The 23,409-nt window shown below is 41.0% G+C and overlaps 1 protein-coding gene across 2 annotated transcripts in view; it reads left to right on the top strand.

Annotated features, from left to right (window-relative positions):
* The first annotated feature begins 1,494 nt into the window (after nucleotides 1–1,494).
* Nucleotides 1,495–23,409, top strand: part of SLFN12L (schlafen family member 12 like) — a 64,032-nt gene continuing 42,117 nt past the window's right edge. The window contains exons 1-2 of one of the 2 annotated variants that reach the window (XM_054535312.2): nucleotides 1,495–1,740; nucleotides 16,584–17,274. Coding sequence is in view for 1 of the 2 variants with exons in the window: in XM_009251523.4 (XP_009249798.2) it covers nucleotides 17,189–17,274 (86 nt within the window). In the remaining variant the exon portion in view is untranslated. The remainder of the gene's footprint in view (nucleotides 1,741–16,583; nucleotides 17,275–23,409) is intronic. The other variant, XM_009251523.4, reaches the window with a different exon arrangement.

Here is a 23,409-nt window from a genome sequence, read left to right as displayed (position 1 = left end):
CACATTGGAGTGCAGTGGCGTGATCTTGGTCACTGTAACCTCTGCCTCCCGGGCTCAACTGATTCTCCCGCCTCAGTCTCGCGAGTATCTGAAATTTCAGACATGCACCACCAGGCCCGGCTAATTTTTGTATTTTTTGTAGAGACAGGGTTTCACCATATTAGCCAGGCTGGTCTCGAACTCCTGACCTCAAGTGATCTGCCCGCAGCAGCCTCCCAAAATACTGAAATTACAGGTGTGAGCCACCGCGCCCGGCAAAAGGGCTGCATGGTTTGCATCCTCCTTGGGGACGCCTCTTACATCCATGGTTAAGTGATAAAAGGCTTATAGGTTTTAAGCCATAAAAATTTACTGGTTTTGAGTCACAATGAAGATTGGTATACCTTTGAAGATTTGAACTTTTATATCTAAAAGGATTTTTTTTAAAAGAAAGCTGTCATCCTAAACAAATGTCTTTGGAAAGTTGAGATAGAAAGAAAATATTAATAGGCAAAGATGAGAATCAATTTTTATCAAAATTATTAAATTTTGTGTTTATGTATACCTAATCATGGCTAAGATTTTAAATGAAAATTATAAGATCTGTTTGTGTCTGTCTCTATGTTTATGCCTATATGTGTGTGTTGTGTATATGTGATATGTCTCTACCTCCTGATATTGCACCACTACTTGATAGTCTAATTCAGAATGTCTGGGGAAGGACCTTAGCATCTGAATTTTTAAAAAGCATGCCAAAAGATTTGAACAAGCAGCCAAGATTGGGAACTAATTATCTGATTAATGAATGACATCTCTAATTCAATTCCCTCTAGTGCACAGCACCTTTTCTTATAGCTAAAAATGATTGCTAAATCCACACTGTAATAATTTTTTCAGTGTATAAGCATAGACACCCAAAAGAAATGGAACAAGAAACCAACAGGAGCTCAAGGGAATTGTGACTCCTACGGCTGTTGAGGGAGACAGCAGGTCAAAAAGTAGCAGAAACTTGATCAGAACAATAGCAACAGTATTAGCAGCTAAATTAATAACAGTGAATCCAGCAGGAATTTCATCTCGGCATCTAATTACAACAACTATTAGGATTATGGAGGCTACTATAAAAATTAAATGAGAAAGTCAGTGAGATGCACTGTTTAATTTCCTTTCTGGCTCTTTCACTGTTTCTTTTTGTTTTGTTTTTTCCCTTTTCCTTGCCAATAAAAAATATTTGTTGAGTAACTCAGGCCTACTGTACAAAATAACAGTTCTCTCCTCCCTTTCCATCTTCTTCCTCTCCAGTTCTACTTCTGAGAAAGTAATCCTTAATAACAGTTTGGTGTGTATCCAAAAAAACTTTTTTGTAGCATTATTCTCCAAAGTGTTGAAGCATTTCTTCTGATAAAGTTTCTTTAGTCTTTAGCCAGAACTAGTCTTTGGCCCACTTAGTCTATTGATAAACAGGAAATAGCACATTTTCCCCCCTTGAGGCTAGAATGGCAGGCCTAAAATGAGTAGGAGCATTCTGAGAAAAGGAAACTTTAAAAAGGCGGCAACCTTCTAGTTTCATTCTCAGAAATACCAAAGCAGCATTTTTCCTGGACTTGTTCTGCAGAGCGCTCAGATTTGAAAGCCATTTCTAGCCTTTGAGGATTACCACTGTCCTCAGCCAAACTGCGGGGACTCCTAAGTAGATCAGAGCTCCTGGAACTTTCTCATCTTTTCAGCATCTCAACCCTGTGGAATCTTTTAATTCTCAAGGTAAGTACAGATTGTCCAGAGATCTAAGCCATGCTTATTCAATGGAATGGAGAGTCTCTCAAAGAGACCTCATAACTCTAAGATGAAAATCTCGTCTGTGGCTAGACTCTTCCAGATATACCCACTTTAGGCAAGACAGGATGAAGTAGACACTTTAGGTCTACACTTCTAATAAATAAATGAAATAGACAATGAGAGGAGCTGACCCTTAGACTGGACTCACCTTGTAGCTGAGGCCAGGGATGTAGGACTCCAGCCCAGAGGAACTTGGCTGGGCTGAGAGAAAGAGATGTAGAGGGTTCTTATAGTTCTGGGGAACAAACCTTCAGATAAGACAAGGGAGGAGACTTGGGAGGAAGGGATGCCTGTGAAGATTCTCTTTTTTTTTTGAGACAGGGTCTCACTCTTTCACCCAGGCTGGCGTGCAGTGGTGCGATCACAACTCACTGCAGCTTCGACCTTCCAGGGCTCAAAGGATCGTCCTGCTTCAGGCTTTGAAAGTGCGGGGACTACAGGCACTGAGCGTGAAGATGCCTGGCTAATTTTTTTCTTTTCTGTAGAGAGGAAGTTTTGCTAGATTGACCAGGCTGGTTTCAAACTCCTGACCTCAAGCAATCGTACTGCCTTGGCCTCCCAATGTGCTGGGATTACAGGCATTAGCCACCATACCCAGCCGCGCCTGTGAAGATTCTTTAGCAGTTAGCTGATTGTTTCATCACTGTGAAAAGGGGTTTCTTATTTTTCTTTTTCTTTTTTTTTTTTTGAGACAGGATCTCACTCTGTCACCCAGGCTGGAGTGCAGTGATGCAATCGTGGCTCACTGCAGTCTCGACCTCCCTAGGCTCAAGTGATCCTCCCATCTCAGACTCTCGAGGAGCTGGGACTATAGACCATGCACCACAACACCCAGCTAATTTTTTTGTATTTTGTAGAGACTTGGTTTCCTTGCTCAGACTGGTCTCAAACTCCTGGGCTTAAGCAATCTGCCCACCTTAGCCTCCCAAAGTGCTGGGAATACAGGCATGAGCCACTGAGCCCAGCTGTGTTTTTTTGCTTTTCACAATATATAAACTGTTTTGTTTTCAGAGAAACTTAAGCTATATTGACTGGGAAACTGTGGTTTAGTTGGATTTAGATATAATTTTTGCAAATGTGTCACTGCATTGGGTCATTTTGTTTACCAACATTAATTAAAGCAGATACTTGTGAAGGCCCTAGATGTTCTGTCTAGCTGTGTTTTTACATATGACTTTTGCTTGCCTGTGTTTAACAGAAATAGACCCATGATTTTCTTGGTATCAAATGTGTTTTATAAAATAAATGCTATCACAAATACCAGGGAGATTATTCCAGAATGGTTATTCTTACCAGAGTAATGAAAACTCTCTTGTCTTCCAAGAGGCCTAATAATTTGGGAGACCAGTTTGCACAATGATTAAGAGCCTAGATTTTGGGCTGGATGTGGTTGCTCATGCCTGTAATTCCAGCACTTTGAGAGACCAAGGCGGGAAGATCCCTTGAGCCCAGAAGTTTGAGAACAGCCTGGATAACATAGCAAGACCCCATCTCTACAAAACAAACAAACAAACAAACTAGCCAGGGCCGGGTGTGGTGGCTCACGTCTGTAATCCCAGCACTTGGGAGGCCAAGGAAGGTGGATCATTTGAGGTCAGGAGTTCAAGACCAGCCTGGCCAACATGGTAAAACCCTGTCTCTACTAAAAATACAAAAATTACCTGGGAGTGGTGGTGCGTGCCTGTCATTCAGCTACTCAGGAGGCTGAGGTGGAAGGATCACTTGAACCCAGGCGGTGGAGGGTGCGGTTAGCCAAGATCCTGCCACTGCCTTCGAGCCTTGGTGGCAGAGCAAGAATCCATCTCAAAAACAAAAACAAAAAAAGCTAGCCAGGCATGGTGGCGTACACCTGTAGTCCCAGCTACTTGGGAGGCTGAGGTGGGAGGACTGCTTGAGTTCAGGAGGTGAAGGCTGCAGTGATCTATGCACCACTGCACTCCAGCCTGGATGACAGAGCAAGACCCTGTTGCTTTAAAAAAAAAAAAAAAAAAAAAAAAAAAAAAGGCTGGGCACGGTGTTGTAATCCCAGCATCTTGGGAGGCCGAGGCAGGCGGATCACCTGAGGTCGGGAGTTCAAGACCAGCCTGACCAATGTGGAGAAACCCCGTCACTACTAAAAATAAAAAAAAAATATTAGCCGGGCAAGGTGGCGCATGTCTGTAATCCCAGCTACTAGGGAGGCTGAGGCAGGAGAATTGCTTGAACTTGGGAGGCGGAGGTTGCGGTGAGCCGAGATCGCGCCATCGCACTCCAGCCTGGGCAACAAGAGTGAAACTCCATCTAAAAAAAAAAGGAGAAAGAGAGAGTCTAGGTTTTAATTAGAAGCACTAGCATTTAGAATCAAATACTCCTGGATTTGAGCCTCACCCATATGACTCTGAATATGTCCCCCAACCTCAGTTTCCTCATTGGTAAAATAAAGATAATAGTATTTGTTGTGAGAAAGCAATGAGATAAAGTATGTAAAGTTTTTGGTATAGTTCCTGGCTCAATAAATGTTAGCTCTTTCAGCTCATGAGGAGCACAAGTGTTAACCTTCCTACTATGCCCTTTGTTTTTATTTGCTCTTGATTGATTTGCAGTTCCTGTATCAGAACTCTTGATCCCAGGCCTTGATAGAGATTTCTGCTTCTGGCTGCTTAAGCTTTGGCATATATCCAGGTTCTCTCTCCACATTTGGATCCTTTCTTCCTTTCAATGTTTGGCTAAGCTATGGTTTTTAATCTGGGGTGAGAAGCAGTATCTCATAAACAGCTCCCACCAGTGACTGGGCCCATTCTGGTTCTTATCCATTGGATTGAGATGGAAGAGGAGCAATTGAAATAATAGACACGAATTCCCATCAATTGTCAGGTCCCTCGGCTTACTTCTAAATCTCTCTCAACTCTGCTGGCTTAATTCTAAATCTCTCTCAACTCTGCTGGCTTAATTCTAAATCTCTCTCAACTCTGCCTATTTCTCCACTGTCCCCACCTTAGTCCACATCACCATCTGTTCTCATTTGGGCTGCTGAAACCATATCCTGAAAGGTTTTTTCCATGACTGCTCTAGCCTGCTTCAGCTAGAAAGGACTTTGAAAAATGTTCATCTGATGCCGTGTCTTCCTGCTTAACATCCTCCAATGACTTCCCATTACTTTTTGTTTTTTTGAGATGGAGTCTTGCTCTGTCGCCAGGCTGGAGTGCAGTGGGATGATCTCAGCTCACTGCATCCTCCGCTTCCCGGGTTCAAGAGATTCTCCTGCCTCAGCCTCCCAAGTAGCTGGGACTGCAGGCATGTGCCACCATGCCCGGCTAATTTTTTGTATTTTTAGTAGAGATGGGGTTTCACCGTGTTAGCCAGGATGGTCTCCACCTCTTGACCTCATGATCCGCCCACCTGGGCCTCCCAAAGTGCTGGGATCACAGGCATGAGACACCGTGTCCAGGCCTTTCTTTTGAGACACAGTCTCCTTCTGTTGCCCAGCCTGGAGTGCAGTGGCGTGATTTTGACTCACTGCAAACTTTGCCTCCCAGGTTAAAGTGATTCTCGTGCCTCAGCCTCCCAAGTAGCTGGGACTACAGGTGCAGCCTGGTTAATTTTTGTATTTTTAGTAGAGATGGGGTTTCACCGTGTTAGCCAGGATGGTCTCCACCTCTTGACCTCATGATCCGCCCACCTGGGCCTCCCAAAGTGCTGGGATCACAGGCATGAGACACCGTGTCCAGGCCTTTCTTTTGAGACATAGTCTCCTTCTGTTGCCCAGCCTGGAGTGCAGCGGCGTGATTTTGACTCACTGCAAACTTTGCCTCCCAGGTTAAAGTGATTCTCGTGCCTCAGCCTCCCAAGTAGCTGGGACTACAGGTGCAGCCTGGTTAATTTTTGTATTTTTAGTAGAGATGGGGTTTCACTATGTTGGCCAGGCTGGTCTCGAACTCCTGACCTCAGGTGATCTGCCCGCCTCGGCCTCCCAAAGTGCTGGGATTACAGGCGTGAGCTACGGTGTCTGGCCGGCTTCCCATTACTCTTAGGGTAAAGCCAGGAACCCTTAAAGTGGCTTACCAGACAATGCACAGTCGGACACCTGAGCATGGTTCCAACCTCATCTCCTGCCTCTATCCTTCCAGCTCTGTGCTGTCAGTCTTTTGAACTTGACATACTCCTTCTTACTTCTGTCTAGAAAATTCTTCCCACCCTTCTTCACCAAATTAACTCTTCACCTCATTTGCATTCTTCAGATCTTAACTCAAATGTTACTTTTTCTGGAAATCCTTCTCTGAACCCATTCCCCCTCCAACTGCCAGGTGAGGGCAGTGTTTCCATTCTAAGCTCCCCTGACGTTCTAAACTTTTGTCCATAGAAGTCACTTGTTTACTGTCAACCTCCTCAAGAACAAGGACCAGGTTTGTTTTGTTCACCACTGTCTTTTCTGGATTTAGCACAGTGTTAGGCAAATAATAGATTTCCAATAAATATTTGTTGAGTAAATGATTTATGACTATTATTTATGATTAAGTATGAGTTGAGAGCAATTTCAATTTTAACAATCGAGAAGTGCCCAGTTCATTAATATGCATCTTTTAAAAATAGTTTCTACATGCAACATTGTATTAAGCATCTTCTTGATGAAATGTAACATATAACTAAAAGCGTAACAACTTGAAAGAGTTGTAGAGGTGTTATGTGATAAAAGCAGAATATAAAATTCTGTTTATTTGATGTTTACAAATTATAAAACAATGTAATATTATTAAGATGATAAGAGATAAGGCTGAAAATATTATTGATCGCCATAATATTGTTTATGAAATATATAAAACTGAATGTTGTAGCCTGCCATTTTTTGTGTGTCAAACAATATATATTTAATAATGTGATAATTATATGATTTTGAAGTTTTTTTGTTTTTGTCTTTTGGTTTTTGTTTTTGAGACAGGGTCTCACCAGGCTGGAGTGCAGTGGCATGATTTTGGTTCACTGCAACCTCTGCCTCCTGGGTTCTAGCGATTCTCCTGCCTCAGCCTCCCGAGTAGCTGGGATTACAGACACCTGCCATCATGCCTGGCTAATTTTTGTATTTTCAGTAGGGGTGAGGATTTCACTGTGTTAGCCAGGCTGGTCTTGAACTCTTGGCCTCAAGTGATATGACTGCCTTGGCCTCCCGAAGTGTAAGGATTATAGGTGAGAGCCACGGTGCCTGGCCTGATTTTGAAGTTTTAAAAAAAGTTTTCCAGTAATCCCAACGGAGCCAGGTACTTTATAAAATTTTTCTTGATAACGTCCCTGAGGCTTTTTATTCTGTTATTGATTTATCTGCATTATCAATTTTTTATTAAACAAGTTTGGCTTTTGTGCCTTTTTTTTTTTTTTTTTTTTTTGAGATGGAGTCTCACTCCCTTTTGCACAGGCTGGAGTGCAGTGGTGTAATCTCGGCTCACTGCAACCTCCACCTCCTGGGTCCAAGCGATTCTGCTTCCTCAGCCTCCCAAGTAGCTGGGATAAGAGGCATGTGCCACCACGCCCAGCTAATTTTTGTATTTTTAGTAGAGTCAGGGTTTCGCTATGTTGGCCAGGCTGGTCTCAAACTCCTGACCTCAGGTGATCCACTCGCCTCGGCCTCCCAAAGTGTTAGGATTACAGGCGTGAGCCACCATGCACGGCCTGTGCCTATTTTTAAAACCATTCATTTATGTTTTCAAATTTCTTAATACATATTTTGATGGAAACAAATCTTTCTCAGGTATGATTTTAGAGGAAGAAATCTACTAGAGTTTTCTGTGTATTGATTTTTTTCTTTGGGTCTTAAAGGGAGAAGAAAAGATTAGCAGTTCTTGAGGTTTCTATTTCATACAAAATAATTCGCACTTTTAGATGTAGAAGAGAGTTGTCAGGCCGGGCCCGGTGGCTCACACCTATAATCCCAGCACTTTGGGAGGCCGAGGTGGGTGGATCACCTGAGGTCAGGATTTCACGACCATCTTGGCCAACATGATGAAACCCCATCTCTATTAAAAAAATAATAATAAAAAAAATTTTAAAAAGTTAGCCAGGCGTGGTGGCAGGCACCTGTAATTCCAGCTACTTGGGAGGCTGAGGCAGGAGACTCACTCGAACCTGCGAGATGGAGGTTGCAGTGAACCGAGATCATGCCACCGCACTCCAGCCTGGGCAACAAGAGTGAAACTCCGTCTCAAAAATAAATAAATAAATAAGTAAATATAATAAAAGAAGAGAGTTGCCAATATGAAAATTTTATCCACGGAAACCAATGGCATGCTATACTTGAAATAACATGTCCATAGGAATAAACATTGAAACTTTAAAGCTTATATGTCACAAATGGCACTTTGTATAAATAATCTGACAAGGTTGTTTTGATGGTCATAAAATACAGAAGAAGACAGTTGTAAGCTTTATTACAAGGTGCATATCAGACATATGAGTAAGATTGTGAAAGATCTGGCCTTCTACATAATTTCCTGCTCAGAAGTCTATTTCCTTTTCACACCTGCATCAACCACCATTTTATTTGTTCATTTCTTTAAAATAATAAAGATGCTAGTGAAAAAAATAAAAGTGCTAGTGGGTTGTCTAAAAAGATGGAAAACCAGACAAAAAAGCAAAACAAGGAAAAACAAAACTTTTAATCTTGTTGATTAATCAAATAAATTGCTTTTTAATTTTTCAATTTCCTCCTGCCCTTACATTTATTATTCCCTTTATTTTGTGTTCCTTTGTGATCTAGTTCTTTTTCTAAGTTCTGTAAATTCACTCTACTTTTATCTTTCTCTTTAACCAATATAGGCATTTGGGGCTATGGATTTTTCTCCACGTATGTTTATGCCACGTTATGGCAATTTGATGTGACCTAAACCATATGTCCCCAGCAGACAGATTCTTTGTATCTCTGACAGCACTGTGTTCAGTGTGAGCTTTCACTGAGTGTTTCCTGAGCTACTGAATCAAATAATGAAACATTTTCAAGGCATGCACGAATGCACAGTCAAGCAAAAGAAAAAAGTGATTGTGCAGGTTGTGGCACAATTCTGAGAGTCTTAAGAGCCCCCTTCTCACCATAGCACAGTTAAGTTTTATTGATTTGCACAACCACTCTCAAATACAAGTTCTTTGAAATAAAAGACTAAGAATCATTGATCTTCCTTTTACCCCATTTGTCAGATTTACCACCTCCCTTGGCCATCTTCATTTCCCCCACTATCCACCTAAGAATGTATAGTCCAAAAGTTTAACTTCTCTCCCTTTCTCTTTCTTCCTTCCTTCCTTCCTTCCTTTCTTTCTTTCTTTCTTTCTTTCTTTCTTTCTTTCTTTCTTTCTTTCTTTTTCTTTCTTTCTCTCTCTCTCTTTCTTTCTTTCTTTTCTTCTTTCTTTCCTTTTTTTTTTTTTTGACAGAGTCTCACTGTGTCACCAGACTGGAGTGCAGTGGTGCAATCTTGGCTCACTGCAACCTCCGCCTCCCGGGTTCAAGTGATTCTCCTGCCTCAGCCTCCTGAGTAGCTAGGACTACAGGCGCCTGCCACCATGCCTGGCTAAGTTTTTGTATTTTTCGTAGAGATGGGGTTTCACCATGTTGGCCAGGGTGGTCTCAATCTCAAAAAAAAAAAAAAAAAAAAAGACAAAGCAGTCACCCAGGAGGCTAGCCATGGCACCAAAAAACATGACGGATGACATTTATGAGGTTATAATGTTAGTCGGAAGAGTATGGGTTTCTCTTTCAGTATGGGTTTGAGTGACTTTGAGAAAGTTAATTAATGTTTCTGAGCTTCCATCTCTTCAACTTTTTTTTCTTTTCTGATCTATTTTATTTTTTATTTACTATTATTATTTTTATTATTTCAATAGTTTTAGGGGAACAGGTGGTATTTTGTTATATGGACAAGTTCTTTTTTTATTATACTTTAAGTTCTGGGGTACATGTGCAGAACGTGCGGGTTAGTTACATAGGTATTCATGTGCCATGGTGGTTTGCTGCACCCACCAACCCGTCACCCACATTAGGTATTTCTCCTAATGTTGTCCCTCCCCTAGCCCCCCACCCCCAGATATGCCCCAGTGTGTGATGTTCCCCTTTATGTGTCTGTGTGTTCTCATTGTTCAACTCCCACTTATGAGAGAGAACATGTGGTATTTGGTTTTCTGTTCTTGTGTTAGCTTGCTGAGAATGATGGTTTCCAGCTTCATCCATGTCCCTGCAAAGCAATGCACTCATCCTTTTTAATGGCTGGATAGTATTCCATGGTGTATATGTGCCACATTTTCTTTATCCAGTCTATCATTGATGGACATTTGGGTTGGTTCCAAGTCTTTGCTATTGTGAATAGTGCCACAATAAACACATGTGTGTATGTGTCTTTATAGCAGAATAATTTATAATCCTTTGGGTATATACCCAGTAATGGGATTGCTGGGTCAAATGGTATTTCTGGTTCTAGATCCTTGAGGAATTGCCACACTGTCTTCCACAATGGTGGAACTAATTTACACTCCCATCAACAGTGTAAAAGTGTTCCTATTTCTCCACTTCCTCTCCAGCATCTGTTGTTTCCTGACTTTTTAATGATCACCATTCTAACTGGCGTGAGATGGTATCTCATTGTGGTTTTGATTTGCTTTTCTCTAATGACCAGTGATGATGGCTTTTTTTCATATGTTTGTTGGGTGCATAAATGTCTTCTTTCTGAGAACTGTCTGTTCATATCCTTTGCCCACTTTTTGATGGGGTTGTTTGTTTTTTTCTTGTGAATTTGTTTAAGTTCCTTGTAGATTCTGGATATTAGCCCTTTGTCACATGGATAGATTGCAAAAATTTTTTCCCATTCTGTAGATTGCCTGTTCACTCTGATGATAGTTTCTTTTGCTGTGCAGAAGCTCTTTAGTTTAATTAGATCCCATTTGTCAATTTTGGCTTTTGTTGTCATTGCTTTTGGTGTTTTAGTCATGAAGTCTTTGACAATGCCTATGTCCTGAATGTTATTGCCTAGGTTTCCTTCTAGGATTTTTATGTTTAGGTCTTACATTTAAGTCTTTAATCCATCTTGAGTTAATTTTTGTGTAAGTCATAAGGAAGGGGTCCACTTTCAGTTTTCTGCCTGTGGCTAGCCAGTTTTCCCAACACCACTTATAGAATAGGGAATCCTTTCCCCATTGCTTGTTTTTGTTAGGTTTGTCAGATCAGATGGTTGTGGATGTGTGGTGTTATTTCTGAGGCCTCTGTTCTGTTCCATTGGTCTATGTATCTGTTTTGGTACCAGTACCATGCTGTTTTGGTTATTGTAGCCTTGTAATATAGTTTGAAGTAAGGTAGCTTGATGCCTCTAGCTTTGTTCTTTTTGCTTAGGATTGTCTTGGCTATGCAGGCTATTTTTTGGTTCCATATGAAGTTTAAAGTAGTTTTTTCCAGTTCTGTGAATAAAGTCACTGGTAGCTTGATGGGGATAGCATTGAATCTGTAAATTACTTTGGGCAGTATGGCCATTTTCACAATATTGATTCTTCCTATCCATGAGCATGGAATGTTTTTCCATTTATTTGTGTCCTCTCTTATTTCCTTGAGCAGTGGTTTGTAGTTCTCCTTGAAGAGGTCCTTCACATCCCTTGTAAGTTGTATTCCTAGGTATTTTATTCTCTTTGTAGCAATTGTGAATGGGAGTTCACTCATGATTTGGCTCTCTGTCTGTTATCGGTGCATAGGAATGCTTGTGATTTTAGCACATTGATTTTGTATCCTGAGACTTTGCTGAAGTTGCTTGTAAGCTTAAGGAGATTTTTGGGCTGAGACAGTGGGGTTTTCTAAATATACAACATGTCATCTGCAAACAGCGACAATTTAACTTCCTGTTTTCCTACTTGAATACCCTTTATTTCTTTCTCTTGCCTCATTTCCCTGGCCAGAACTTCCAATACTATGTTGAATAGGAGTGGTGAGAGAGGGCATCCTTGTCTTGTGCTGGTTTTCAAAGGGAATGTATCCAGCTTCTGCCCATTCAGTATGATATTGGTTGTGGGTTTGTGATAAATAGCTCTTATTATTTTGAGGTACGTTCCATCGATACCTAGTTTATTGAGAGTTTTTAGCATGGACGGGTGTTGAATTTTGTCGAAGGCCTTTTCTGCATCTATTGAGATAATCATGTGGCTTTTGTCATTGGTTCTGTTTATGTGATGGATTATGTTTATTGATTTGCATATATTCAACCAGCCTTGCATCTCAGGGATGAAGCTGACTTGGTTGTGGTGGATAAGCTTTTTGATGTGCTGCTGGATTTGCCAGTATTTTATTGAGGATTTTTTGCATTGATGTTTATCAAAAAAATTTTCTTTTTTTTGTTGTATCTCTGCCAGGTTTTGGTATCAGGATAATGCTGGCCTCATAAAATGAGTTAGGGAGGATTCCCTCTTTTTCTATTGTTTAGAATAATTTCAGAAGGAACGGTACCAGCTCCTCTTCGTACCACTGGTAGAATTCGGCTGTGAATCTGTCTGGTCCTGGAGTTTTTTTGGTTGGTAGGGTATTAATTACTGCCTCAATTTCAGAACCTGTTATTGGTCTATTCAGGGATTCGACTTCTTCCTGGTTTAGACTTGGGAGGGTGTATGCGTCCAGGAATTTATCCATTTCTTCTAGATTTTCTAGTTTATTTGCCTAGAGGTGTTTATAGTATTCTCTGATGGTAGTTTGTATTTCTGTGGGATTGGTGGTGAAATCCCCTTTATGATTTTTTTATTGCATCTATTTGATTCTTCTCTCTTTTCTTCTTTATTAGTCTGGGTAGTGGTCTATCTATCTTGTTGATCTTTTCAAAAAACCAACTCCTGGATTCATTGATTTTTTGAAGGGGTTTTTGTGTCTCTATGTCCTTCATTTCTGCTCTGATCTTAGTTATTTCTTGTTTTCTGCTAGCTTTTGAATTTGTTTGCTGTCGCTTCTCTAGTTTTTTTAATTGGGATGTTAGGGTGTCGATTTTAGATCTTTCCTGCTTTCTCTTGCGGGCATTTAGTGATATAAATTTCCCTCTACACACTGCTTTAAATGTTTCCCAGAGATTCTGGTATGTTGTGTCTTTGTTTTCGTTGGTTATGAAGAACATCTTTATTTCTGCCTTCATTTCGTTATTTACCGAGTAGTCATTCAGGAGCAGGTTGTTCAGTTTCCATGTAGTTATGTGGTTTTGAGTGAGTTTCTTAATCCTGAGTTCTAATTTGATTGCACTGTGGTCTGAGAGGATTTTTGTTATGATTTCTTTTATTTTGCATTTGCTGAGGAGTGTTTTACTTCTAATTATGTGGTCAATTTTAGAATAAGTGCCATGAGGTGCTGAGAAGAATGTATATTCTGCTGATTTGCAGTGGAAAGTTCTGTAGATGTCTATTAGATCCACTTGGTTCAGAGCTGAGTTGAAGTCCTGAAAATCCTTGTTAATTTTCTGTCTCGTTGATCTGTCTAATATTGACTATAGAGTGTTAAAGTCTCCCACTATTACTGTGTGGGAGTCTAAGTCTCTTTGCAGGTCTCTAAGAATTTGCTTTATGAATCTGGGTGCTCCTGTATTGGGTATATATATATTTAGGATAGTTAGCTCTTTTTGTTGCATTGATCCCTTTACCATTATGTAATGCCCTTCTTTGTCTTTTTTGATCTTTGTTGGTTTACAGTCTGTTTTATCAAAGACTAAGATTGAAACCCCTGCTTTTTTTTTGCTTTCTGTTTGCTTGGTAAACATTCCTCCGTCCCTTTATTTTGAGCCTATGTGTGTCTTTGCACGTGAGGTGGGTCTCCTGAATACAGCACACTGATGAGTCTTGACTCTTTTATCCAATTTGCCAGTCTGTGTCTTTTAATTGGGGCATTTAGCCCATTTACATTTAAGGTTAATATGGTTATGTGTGAATTTGATCCTGTTACTATGATGCTAGCTGGTTATTTTGCCCATAGTTGATGGTTTCTTCATAGTGTCGATGGTCTTTACAATTTGATATGTTTTTGCAGTGGCTGGTACCGGTTGTTCCTTTCCATGTTTAGTGCTTCCTTCAGGAGCTCTTGTAAGGCAGGCCTGGTGGTGACAAAATCTCTCAGCATGTTCTTGTCTGTAAAGGATTTTATTTCTCTTTCACTTATGAAACTTAGTTTGGCTGGATATGAAATTCTGGGTTGAAGATTCTTTTCTTTAAGAATGTTGAATATTGGCCCCCACTCTCTTCTGGCTTGTAGGGTTTCTGCAGAGAGATCTGCTGTTAGTTTGATGGCCTTCCCTTTGTGGGTAACCCAACCTTTCTCTCTGGCTGCCCTTAACATTTTTTTCCTTCATTTCAACCTTGGTGAATCTGACGATTATGTGTCTTAGGGTTGCTCTTCTCAAGGAATATCTCTGTGGTGTTCTCTGTATTTCCTGAATTTGAATGTTGGCCTGTCTTGTTAGGTTGGGGAAGTTCTCTTGGATAATATCCTGAAGAGTGTTTTCCAAATTGGTTCCATTCTCCTCATCACTTTCAGGTACACCAATCAAACATAGATATGATCTTTTCACATAGTCTCATATTTCTTGGAGGCTTTGTTCATTCCTTTTCATTCTTTTTTCTCTATTATTGTCTTCTTGTTTTATTTTATTAAGTTGATCTTCAATCTCTGATATCTTTTCTTCTTCTTGATCGATTTGGCTATTGATACTTGTGTATGTTTCACGAAGTTCTCGTGCTGTGTTTTTCAGCTCCATCAGGTCATTTATGTTCTTCTCTAAACTGGTTATTCTAGTTAGCAATTTGTCTAACCTTTTTACAAGGTTCTTAGCTTCCCTGTGTTGGGTTAGAACATGCTCCTTCAGCTCAGAGGAGTTTGTTATTACCCACCTTATGAAGCCTACGTCTGTCAATTTGTCAAACTCGTTCTCCGTCCAGTTTTGTTCCCTTGCTGGCAAGGAGTTGTGAACCTTTGGAGGAGAAGAGGTGTTCTGGTTTTTTGAATTTTCAGCCTTTTTGCGTTGGTTTCTCCCCATCTTTGTGGATTTATCTACCTTTTGTCTTTGATGTTGGTGACCTTCAGATGGGGTCTCTGAGTGGATGTGCTATTCCTTTCTGTTTGTTAGTTTTCCTTCCAACAGTCAGGCCCCTCTGCTGCGGGTCTGCTGGAGTTTGCTGGAGGTCCACTGCAGACCCCGTTTGCCTGGGTATCACCCGTGGGGGCTGCAGAACAGCAAAGATTGCTGCCTGTTCTTTCCTTTGGAAGCTTCGTGCCAGAGGGGCACCCACCAGATGCCAGCCAGAGCTCTCTTGTATGAGGTGTTTGTTGGCCCCTACTGGGAGGTGTCTCCCAGTCGGGATACACATGGGCCAGGGACCCACTTGAGGAGGCCATCTGACCCTTAGCAAGCTCGAACGCTGTGCTAGGAGATCCGCTGCTCTCTTCAAAGCTGTCAGGCAGGTACACTTAAGTCTGCTGACACTGCACCCGCAGCCGGCCCTTCCCCCAGGTGCTCTGTCCCAGGGAGATGGGGGTTTTATTTATCTCCTCCAACTTCTTAACATCTCTAAAATCTAGATGTGTGTCATAATAGATGCCATTTCCTACTCACTAACATCCACGTTGCAGGCATAATCAAGTTGTGTGAACGCCTGGTATGAATGAGAAAGCACAAGCAAAAATGAACAATAAACAATTACCAATAAAGTTTGGGTAATTTCAATTTCAAATTACCACTTACAAATCTTGATTCTGGTTTGTATTCTGCCACTGCCACAACAGGGCAAAAACATTCTTGTTTTTCTCCCTTTGGACCCCATGATCTTTGAAATAATTTTTTTTTTAAGACAAGTTCTGACTCTATTGCCTAGGCTGGAGTGCAGTGGCACAATCTCAGCTCACTGCAACCTCCGCCTCCTGGGCTCAAGCAATTCTCCCACCTCAGCCTCCTGAGGAGATGGGACTACAGGCATGCACCATTATGCCTAGATCATTTTTATATTTTTTGTAGAAACAGGGTTTCACCATTACACCCAGGCTGGTCTCGCACTCCTGGGCTCAAGTGATCACCCATCTTGGCCTCCCAAAGTGCTAGGATTACAGGAGTGAGCCACCGCACCCAGCCTAAAATAAGTTTATAACTCTGTAGCACAAGTATATTCTCATGTCATGTAGTTGTTCCTTGTTTGCCTGTGACAAAAAGACTTTTGTAATGGGGGGAGCCTCAGATTGATCTGTATGTGATGCAACAATTCTGCTTCAGGAGAGATAGCTTCAAGGGTCTCCCAGTCGAGGACTGAAGAAAATTAACTGCCAATAAAAGCTTTTACGTAACTCCCTCTTCTCCCCAAATATTGTGCTAATGAGTACCTCCTTCCTGGGAAGGCTCCTGCTACCCCCATTAGTGGGGACTGTTCAGGGACATTTTGAGATTCATGCACTTTGAGAGTGGGATGGGGAATAGGACTCATCTTTTTCAAGCAGCCGCAATGAGCCAGACTCTTTATGTTACTTCATTTATTCCTCTCCATAGGAAGTGTGCTATTCTTAGTTTTGTTTTACAAATGAGAGAGCAAAGTCTCAGAGAGGTTAGGGAATTTCCCAAGGTCAAAGGCATAATAAACACATGGGTTTAGATGAGGTTTATCAGATATTTCAAAGCTTCTTTTCCTTTATAATTGTAATATAATGTTTATAGAAGAATATTTGAAATATCTGTAATTAATAATCAAATATATTAATCAGTTAATTATAACTAATTGTCATAATCAGTATGATTCTTCTCCTTCCCCTAATTTCTCATTCTTTTCACATCTAGTGCTACCAGGACATTTGTGATGTACTCCGGAATCCCTCTGGAAGGAGCTGTCCTCACAGCCTGGAGGATTAGAGGAGTTAATAAATAAGCAAACCCAACCTTTCTCCTGAGGAATTGTGGTCCTCTCTAGAAGCTGGCCTGTGGACCTGAATTTGCAGGAGAAGCCAGGAGTCATCTGTGATGCTCTGCTGATAGCATAGAACAGCCCTGACAGGGCCAGGACTACTGCACTTGCACTGCCCTTACTTTGAAGCAGAACCTGTTGAACATGGGGGGCTACACTGGGAAGATGTGTGTCAGGGCCAAGGTCCTCTGCCTGAGTCCTGAGAGCAACGCAGAGGCCTTGGAGGCTGCAGTGTCTCCGATGGATTACCCCGCGTCCTATAGTTTTGCAGGCACCCAGCACATTGGAAGCCCTGCTGCAGTCCCTTGTGATTATCTTGCTCGGCTTCAGGTCTCTCTTGAGTAACCTGCTCAGCTGTGAGGTTTTAAATCTGCTCACAGCCCAGCAGTATGAGACACTCTCCAGAAGCTTCCACAAAAACAGAGAATTGTTTGTCCACGGCTTACCTGGCTCAGGGAAGACCATCATCGCCATAAATATCATGGAGAAGATCAGGAATGTGTTTCACTGTGAGGAAAAGAGAATTCTTTACGTTTGTGAAAACCAGCCTCTGAGGAACTTTATCAGGTAAGCAGCTGGACCTTATGTCTCTAAGTATTATTTAATCTGGGTTTAATTTTCTCTGCTAAGTAACCTTGTTCCTTGAAAATTAAGTGGTAAAATTATCTGTGACAACAAACTGTGTTTAGGAGAGCACAATGGGGTAATTTTTTCTACCTTTTTTAAATTATACTTTAAGTTTTAGGGTACATGTGCACAACGTGCAGGTTAGTTACATAGGTATACATGTGCCATGTTGGTGTGCTGCACCCATTAACTTGTCATTTAACATTAGGTATATCTCCTAATGCTATCCCTCCCCCCTCCCCCCACCCCACAACAGGCCCCGGTGTGTGATGTTCCCCTTCCTGTGTCCATTTTCTACCTTTTTTAGCTAAAGAAAACCGACTTAGGTCATTTTTCATTTTCTTGAGACAGAGTCTTGCTCTGTCACCCAGGCTGGAGTACAGTGGCACCATCATGACTCACTGCAGCCTCAACCTCCTGAGCTCAAGCAATCCTTCCATCTCAGCTTCCTGAGTAGCTAGGACCCAGTTGCCTGCCATCATGTCTGGATAATTTAAAAATATTTTTGTAAAAACAGCTATGTAGCTCAGGCTGGAGTGATCATAGTTCACCATATCCCTGAACTCCTGGGCTGAAGTGATCCTCCTGCCTCAGCCTCCCCAATTGCTGGGATTGTAGGCATGAGTCACTGTGCCAGGCTCAATTGGGTTTTGATGGTGCCTGCCTATCTCTGCAATCTGGCTTTAGCTAGCTGGGACTTACTTCATTAAAGATCTGAAAATCCACCCAGCCATGGTAAAATAAAACAAAATGCTTTTAAAATTTAAGTTAACTTTTTATTTTAAAATATTCATAGACTTACAGAAAAGTTGCAAAGATAGTACAGAAAGTTTCTGTGTACTCTTCACTCAGTTCCCTCTTTCATTACTACATTACCGTGGTTCACTTTTCACAACCGTAGTACATTGCTGTGAACTAAACTCCACAATTTATCTGGATTTCCCAGTTTTCTCCTACTGTGCTTTGTCTGTTCCAGGATCCCATCCAGGACACCATATGACATTTAGTAGTTATGTCTCCTTAGCTTCCTTGGATCTGTGATAATTTTTCAGACTTTATTTTTGAAGACCTGGATAGTTTTGAGAAGCACAGTTCAGGCACTTTGTAGAATGTCCCTTTTGGGTCTGTCTGATGTTTTTCTCATAGTTAGGCTGGAGTTATAGGTTGTCAACTTAAAAATCACACAATTTATAAGTTTAGAAAGGAGATTTTATTTATTATAAAGTGTTACAACCTGCAGGCTGTCCATCCTGATTGGGGGGAAGCTTAGAGAGAAAGGCAGGACTTTGAGAGAAGGGAGGATGGAACAGGGATTTGTGCTGAATGACTTGGGCAGTATATATATTCAGCAGGTTATAGGAGGAGATATGAATACTCCTGAGAGGGGGTTGTGCATATGCATGAAGAGTAAACATGCTTATTGTGTGTATTGTCCCATGTTCACTTTTTAGTAGAGACAACTTTTTCTTTTTTTTGAGACCGAGTTTTGCTCTGTCACCCAGGCTGGAGTGCAGTGGTATGATCTTGGCTCACTGCAACTGCTGCCTCCTGGGTTCAAGCAAATTCTCCTGCCTCAACCTCCCAAGTAGCTGGGACTACAGGCATGCATCACCACCCCTGTCTGATTTTTGTGTTTTTAATAGAGACGGGGTTTTGCCATGTTGGCCAGGCTGGTCTTGAACTCCTGACCTCAGGTGATCCACCCGTCTCGGCCTCCCAAAGTGTTGGGATTACAGGCATGAGTCATCACGCCCAGCCAGTAGAGACTTAACTTTTATAATTATTACAATTAGACCCTATATGTTTTAACTTTTCTATCTATTACAATTAGACCTTACACATCAAAAGTCTTTTCAGGAGAAGAAGGCACTCAAATGCTCAGACTCGAAACCAGCCAGAACCAGTCCATGGTTGGTGGTCTTGTTATCAGAAGAAAGTTACTAAAATCAGTCTCTTGTCCAGTCAAAGCTGTAGTTAGGGCTGGTGGATCAGGAGGTCAGTTGGTTCATGTCTGGCAGTGGATGTGCTGCAGTTGTTTTAATATTGCTTATCTCCAGGCCAGTGCTTGTTTAGCTGATAGAAGAAAAGAAAAAGCTCGTGGCCATTAGAACATAGTTTATTCTTTAAGTATAGGGACGCGTGACTTAACTCTTGCCTGTCAAGGCTTTAGGTCCTATTTACAACTTGGTATCTTATTGCCACAAAGAGACTGTTTCATCGGTCTTATGATGTTTATTTTAACCTGAGTGCTGGTCAGTTGAAGTGTCTAAATTGCAAAAGAGAGCGGTTATAATGAGGTGCGGCTGACCTGCCATTCCATCATGCTTGCAAATTCAGTTTTTAAGGTTTTTCTGGGGTCCCCTTGGCCAAGAGAGGGTCTGTTCAGTGGTTGGGGGGCTTAGGATTTTATTTTTCATACTCAAGATTTAAAAGACGAAGACCACAGGGGTGAACTGTAATTGTCATCATATCATATCAAGGGTGTATGCGATCGACATGTTTTATCATGTTGATATTAACCTTGACCGTATGAGTCAGGAAGTGTTTGCCAGGTTGATCCACTGTATTTACTTTTCCTCCCTCAGATGTCATAAGTGCAGTTCACACTCAAAGGGTGGGGATTGAAGTGCCACTTCCTTGATGTGGGGAGAGAGGATGTAGCTATTATACATAAGTTATTTGGAATTCTTCTGTATAGGAGACTTGTCTTTTCTCCATTTACTCATTCATTCAATCCTTTACTTGTATGAATGAACTTATAGGTACTTATTTAATATTTTGGGTTATATTTCAATACTACATTATTTAGTTCCTCAAATTGTTCTAGTATTAGCCATTGGAAACTCTTTCTTTTTTATTTATTTTATTTTGCTTTAAGTTCTGGGATACGTGTGCAGAACGTGCAGGTTTGTTACATAGGTATACATGTGCCATGGTGGTTTGCTGCACCAATCAACCTGTCATCTAGATTTTAAGCTGTGCATGCATTAAGTATTTGTCCTAATGCTCTCCCTCTCCTTGCCCCACTACCCTCTGACAGGCTCCAGTGTGTGATGTTCCCCTTTGTGTGTCCGTGTGTTCTCATTGTTCAGCTCCCACTCATGAGTGAGAACATGTGGTGTTTGGTTTTCTGTTTCTGTGTTAGTTTGCTGAGAATGATGGCTTCCAGCTTCATCCACGTCTTTGCAAAGGACATGAACTCATTCTTTTTTATGGCTGCATAGTGTGTATGTGCCACATTTTCTTTATCCAGTCTATCATTTATGGGCATTTGGGTTGGTTCCAAGTCTTTGCTATTGTAAATAGTGCTGCAGTAAACATATGTGTGCATGTGTCTTTATAGTAGAATGATTTATAATCCTTTGGGTATATACACAGTAATGGGATTGCTTGGTTAAATGGTATTTCTGGTGTTAGATCCTTGAGGAATTGCCACACTGTCTTCCACAATGGTTGAATTAATTTTCACTCCCACCAACAATATAAAAGTGTTCCTATTTCTCCACATCCTCTCCAGCATCTGTTGTTTTCTGACTTTTTAATAATCGTCATTCTAACTGGCGTGAGATGCTATCTCATTGTGGTTTTGATTTGCTTTTCTCTAATGACCTGTGATGATAAGCTTTTTTTCATATGTTTGTTCGGTGCATAAATGTCTTTTTTTTTTTTTTTTTAATACAGTCTCACTCTGTCGCCCAGGCTGGAGTGCAGTGGCACGATTTCGGCTTACTGCAACCTCTGCCTCCTGGCTTCAAGCAATTCTCCTCCCTCAGCCTCCCGAGTAGCTGGGATTATAGGCACCTGCCACAATGCCCAGCTAATTTTTGTATTTTTGTAGAGATGGGGTTTCACCATGTTGGCCAAGGTGGTCTCAAACTCCTGACCTCAAGTGATCCACCCGCCTCAACATCCCAAAGTGCTGGGATTACAGGCGTGGGCCACCGCACCTGGTCATAGATGTCTTCTTTTAAGAAGTGTCTGTTGATATCCTTTGCCCACTTTTTGATGGGGTTGTTTGTTTTTCTCTTGTAAATTTGTTTAAGTTCCTTGTAGATCCTGGATATTAGACCTTTGTCAGATGGGTAGATTGCAAAAATTTTCTCCCATTCTGTAGGTTGCCTGTTCACTCTGATGATAGTTTCTTTTGCTGTGCAGAAGCTCTTTAGTTTGATTAGATCCCATTTGTCAATTTTAGCTTTTGTTGCAATTGCTTTTGTTTTAGTCATGAAGTCTTTGCCCATGCCTATGTCCTGAAGGATATTGCCTAGGTTTTCTTCTAGCATTTTTATGGTTTTGAGTTTTCCATTTAAGTCTTTAATCCATCATGAGTTAATTTTTGTATAAGGTGTAAGGAAGGAGTACAGTTTCTGTTTTCTGCATATGGCTAGCCAGTTTTCCCAGCATGATTTATTAAACAGGGAATCCTTTCCCCATTGTTTGTTTTGTCAGTTTTGTCAAAGATCAGATGGTTGTAGATGTGTGGTGTTATTTCTTAGGTCTCTGTTCTGTTTCATTGGTTGATGTATCTGTTTTGGTACCAGTACTATGCTGTTTTGGTTACTGTAGGCTTGTAGTATAGTTTGAAGTTAGGTAGTGTGATGCCTCCAGCTTTGTTCTTTTTGCTTAGGATTGTCTTGGCTATATGGGCTCTTTTTTGGTTCCATATGAAATTTACAGTAGTTTTTTCTAATTCTGCAAAGAAAGTCACTGGTAGCTTGATGGGAATAGCATTGAATCTATAAATTACTTTGGGCAGTATGGCCATTTTCACAATATTGATTCTTCCTATCCATGAGCTTGGAATGTTTTTCCATTTATTTGTGTCCTCTCTTATTTCCTTAAGCAGTGGTTTGTAGTTCTTGAAGAGGTCCTTCACGTCCCTTGTAAGTTGTGTTCCTAGGTATTTTATTCTCTTTGTAGCAATTGTGAATGAGTTCACTCATGATTTGGCTCTGTGCTTGTCTATTGTTGGTGTATAGGAATGCTTGTGATTTTTTTTTCTCTGCCCCAGCCCTAAAATCAGCCATTTCTCCAAGAAGCTCTGGTTCCTTTTACTGAAGAATGGCAAAAACCAAGATCTGTGCCCTCACTGCTATTTGTTTGTTTTCTTAATTTGTTGATGTTGACTATTCTGGCTTTTGCGAGATGTCACTGTATATGGCTGCAGTGCCCATGGCACACATTAGCCATGTGTAGAAAATTAGTGCTTGCTATGTGGCTGGTCCAAATTGAGATGACAAGTAAGTGTAAAATAGACACTGGGATTCAAAAACTTGTATGACAAAGAATGAAAAATTACATGAATCATTTTTAAATGGATTACGTGTCAAAATGATAATATTTTAGAAATATTTAGTTGAATAAAATATTTTATTAAAAGTAAAGCTGCTTATTTATTTTTATCTTTTAAAAATATGCTTACTATATTAAAATCACATTTATGTATTGCATTATATTTCTGTTGGATGGCACTGGTATATGGATCATTAAAATAGGTCTGCTCATTGTTAAAATTAATCTGCTCATCATTAGACTAGACCAGTGGCTCTCAAAAGAGTGGAGGGGGTGGCGGATTTTGCCCTCCAAGGGACATAATATCTGGAGATATTTCCGGTTGTCACCCCTTGAGAGGAGTGTGTTAATGGTACCTGGTGGATAGAGGCCAGGGGTACTGCTGAACATCCTAGAAGGTACAGGATAGCACCCCACAACAAAGAATTTTCCAGCCGCAAGTCTCAATAGTGTCAAGGCTGACAAATCCTGTACTACAAGAAGAAGGAGTATAGTTCTATCCTTCTTAAATACGTATTCCAGAATGGAAGGGCAGAACTGGTTAGAGTTTTAATCTGATCGAAGTGACTGAATGTTTTGCTTTAGGACAATTAATGCCTGGTGCACTGAGGTTCCTATACGCTGGGGAGCTGGAAAATGGAAGGAAGAATCTTAGAGGATTCCATGCCCTCAGTAGGGACCCCAACCTTTCTGATGCTGAAGTAATAGAGTTGCAAAAACTGTTTGTTCTTGTGAAGTGGTAGTGATATGTCAAGGACAACTAAGGGAAGTAATTTCCTCAGA

Source organism: Pongo abelii, chromosome 19, assembly GCF_028885655.2.
Source record: "Pongo abelii isolate AG06213 chromosome 19, NHGRI_mPonAbe1-v2.0_pri, whole genome shotgun sequence".
Taxonomy (NCBI): domain Eukaryota; kingdom Metazoa; phylum Chordata; class Mammalia; order Primates; family Hominidae; genus Pongo; species Pongo abelii.
This window is presented reverse-complemented; position numbering and strand designations above follow the sequence as displayed.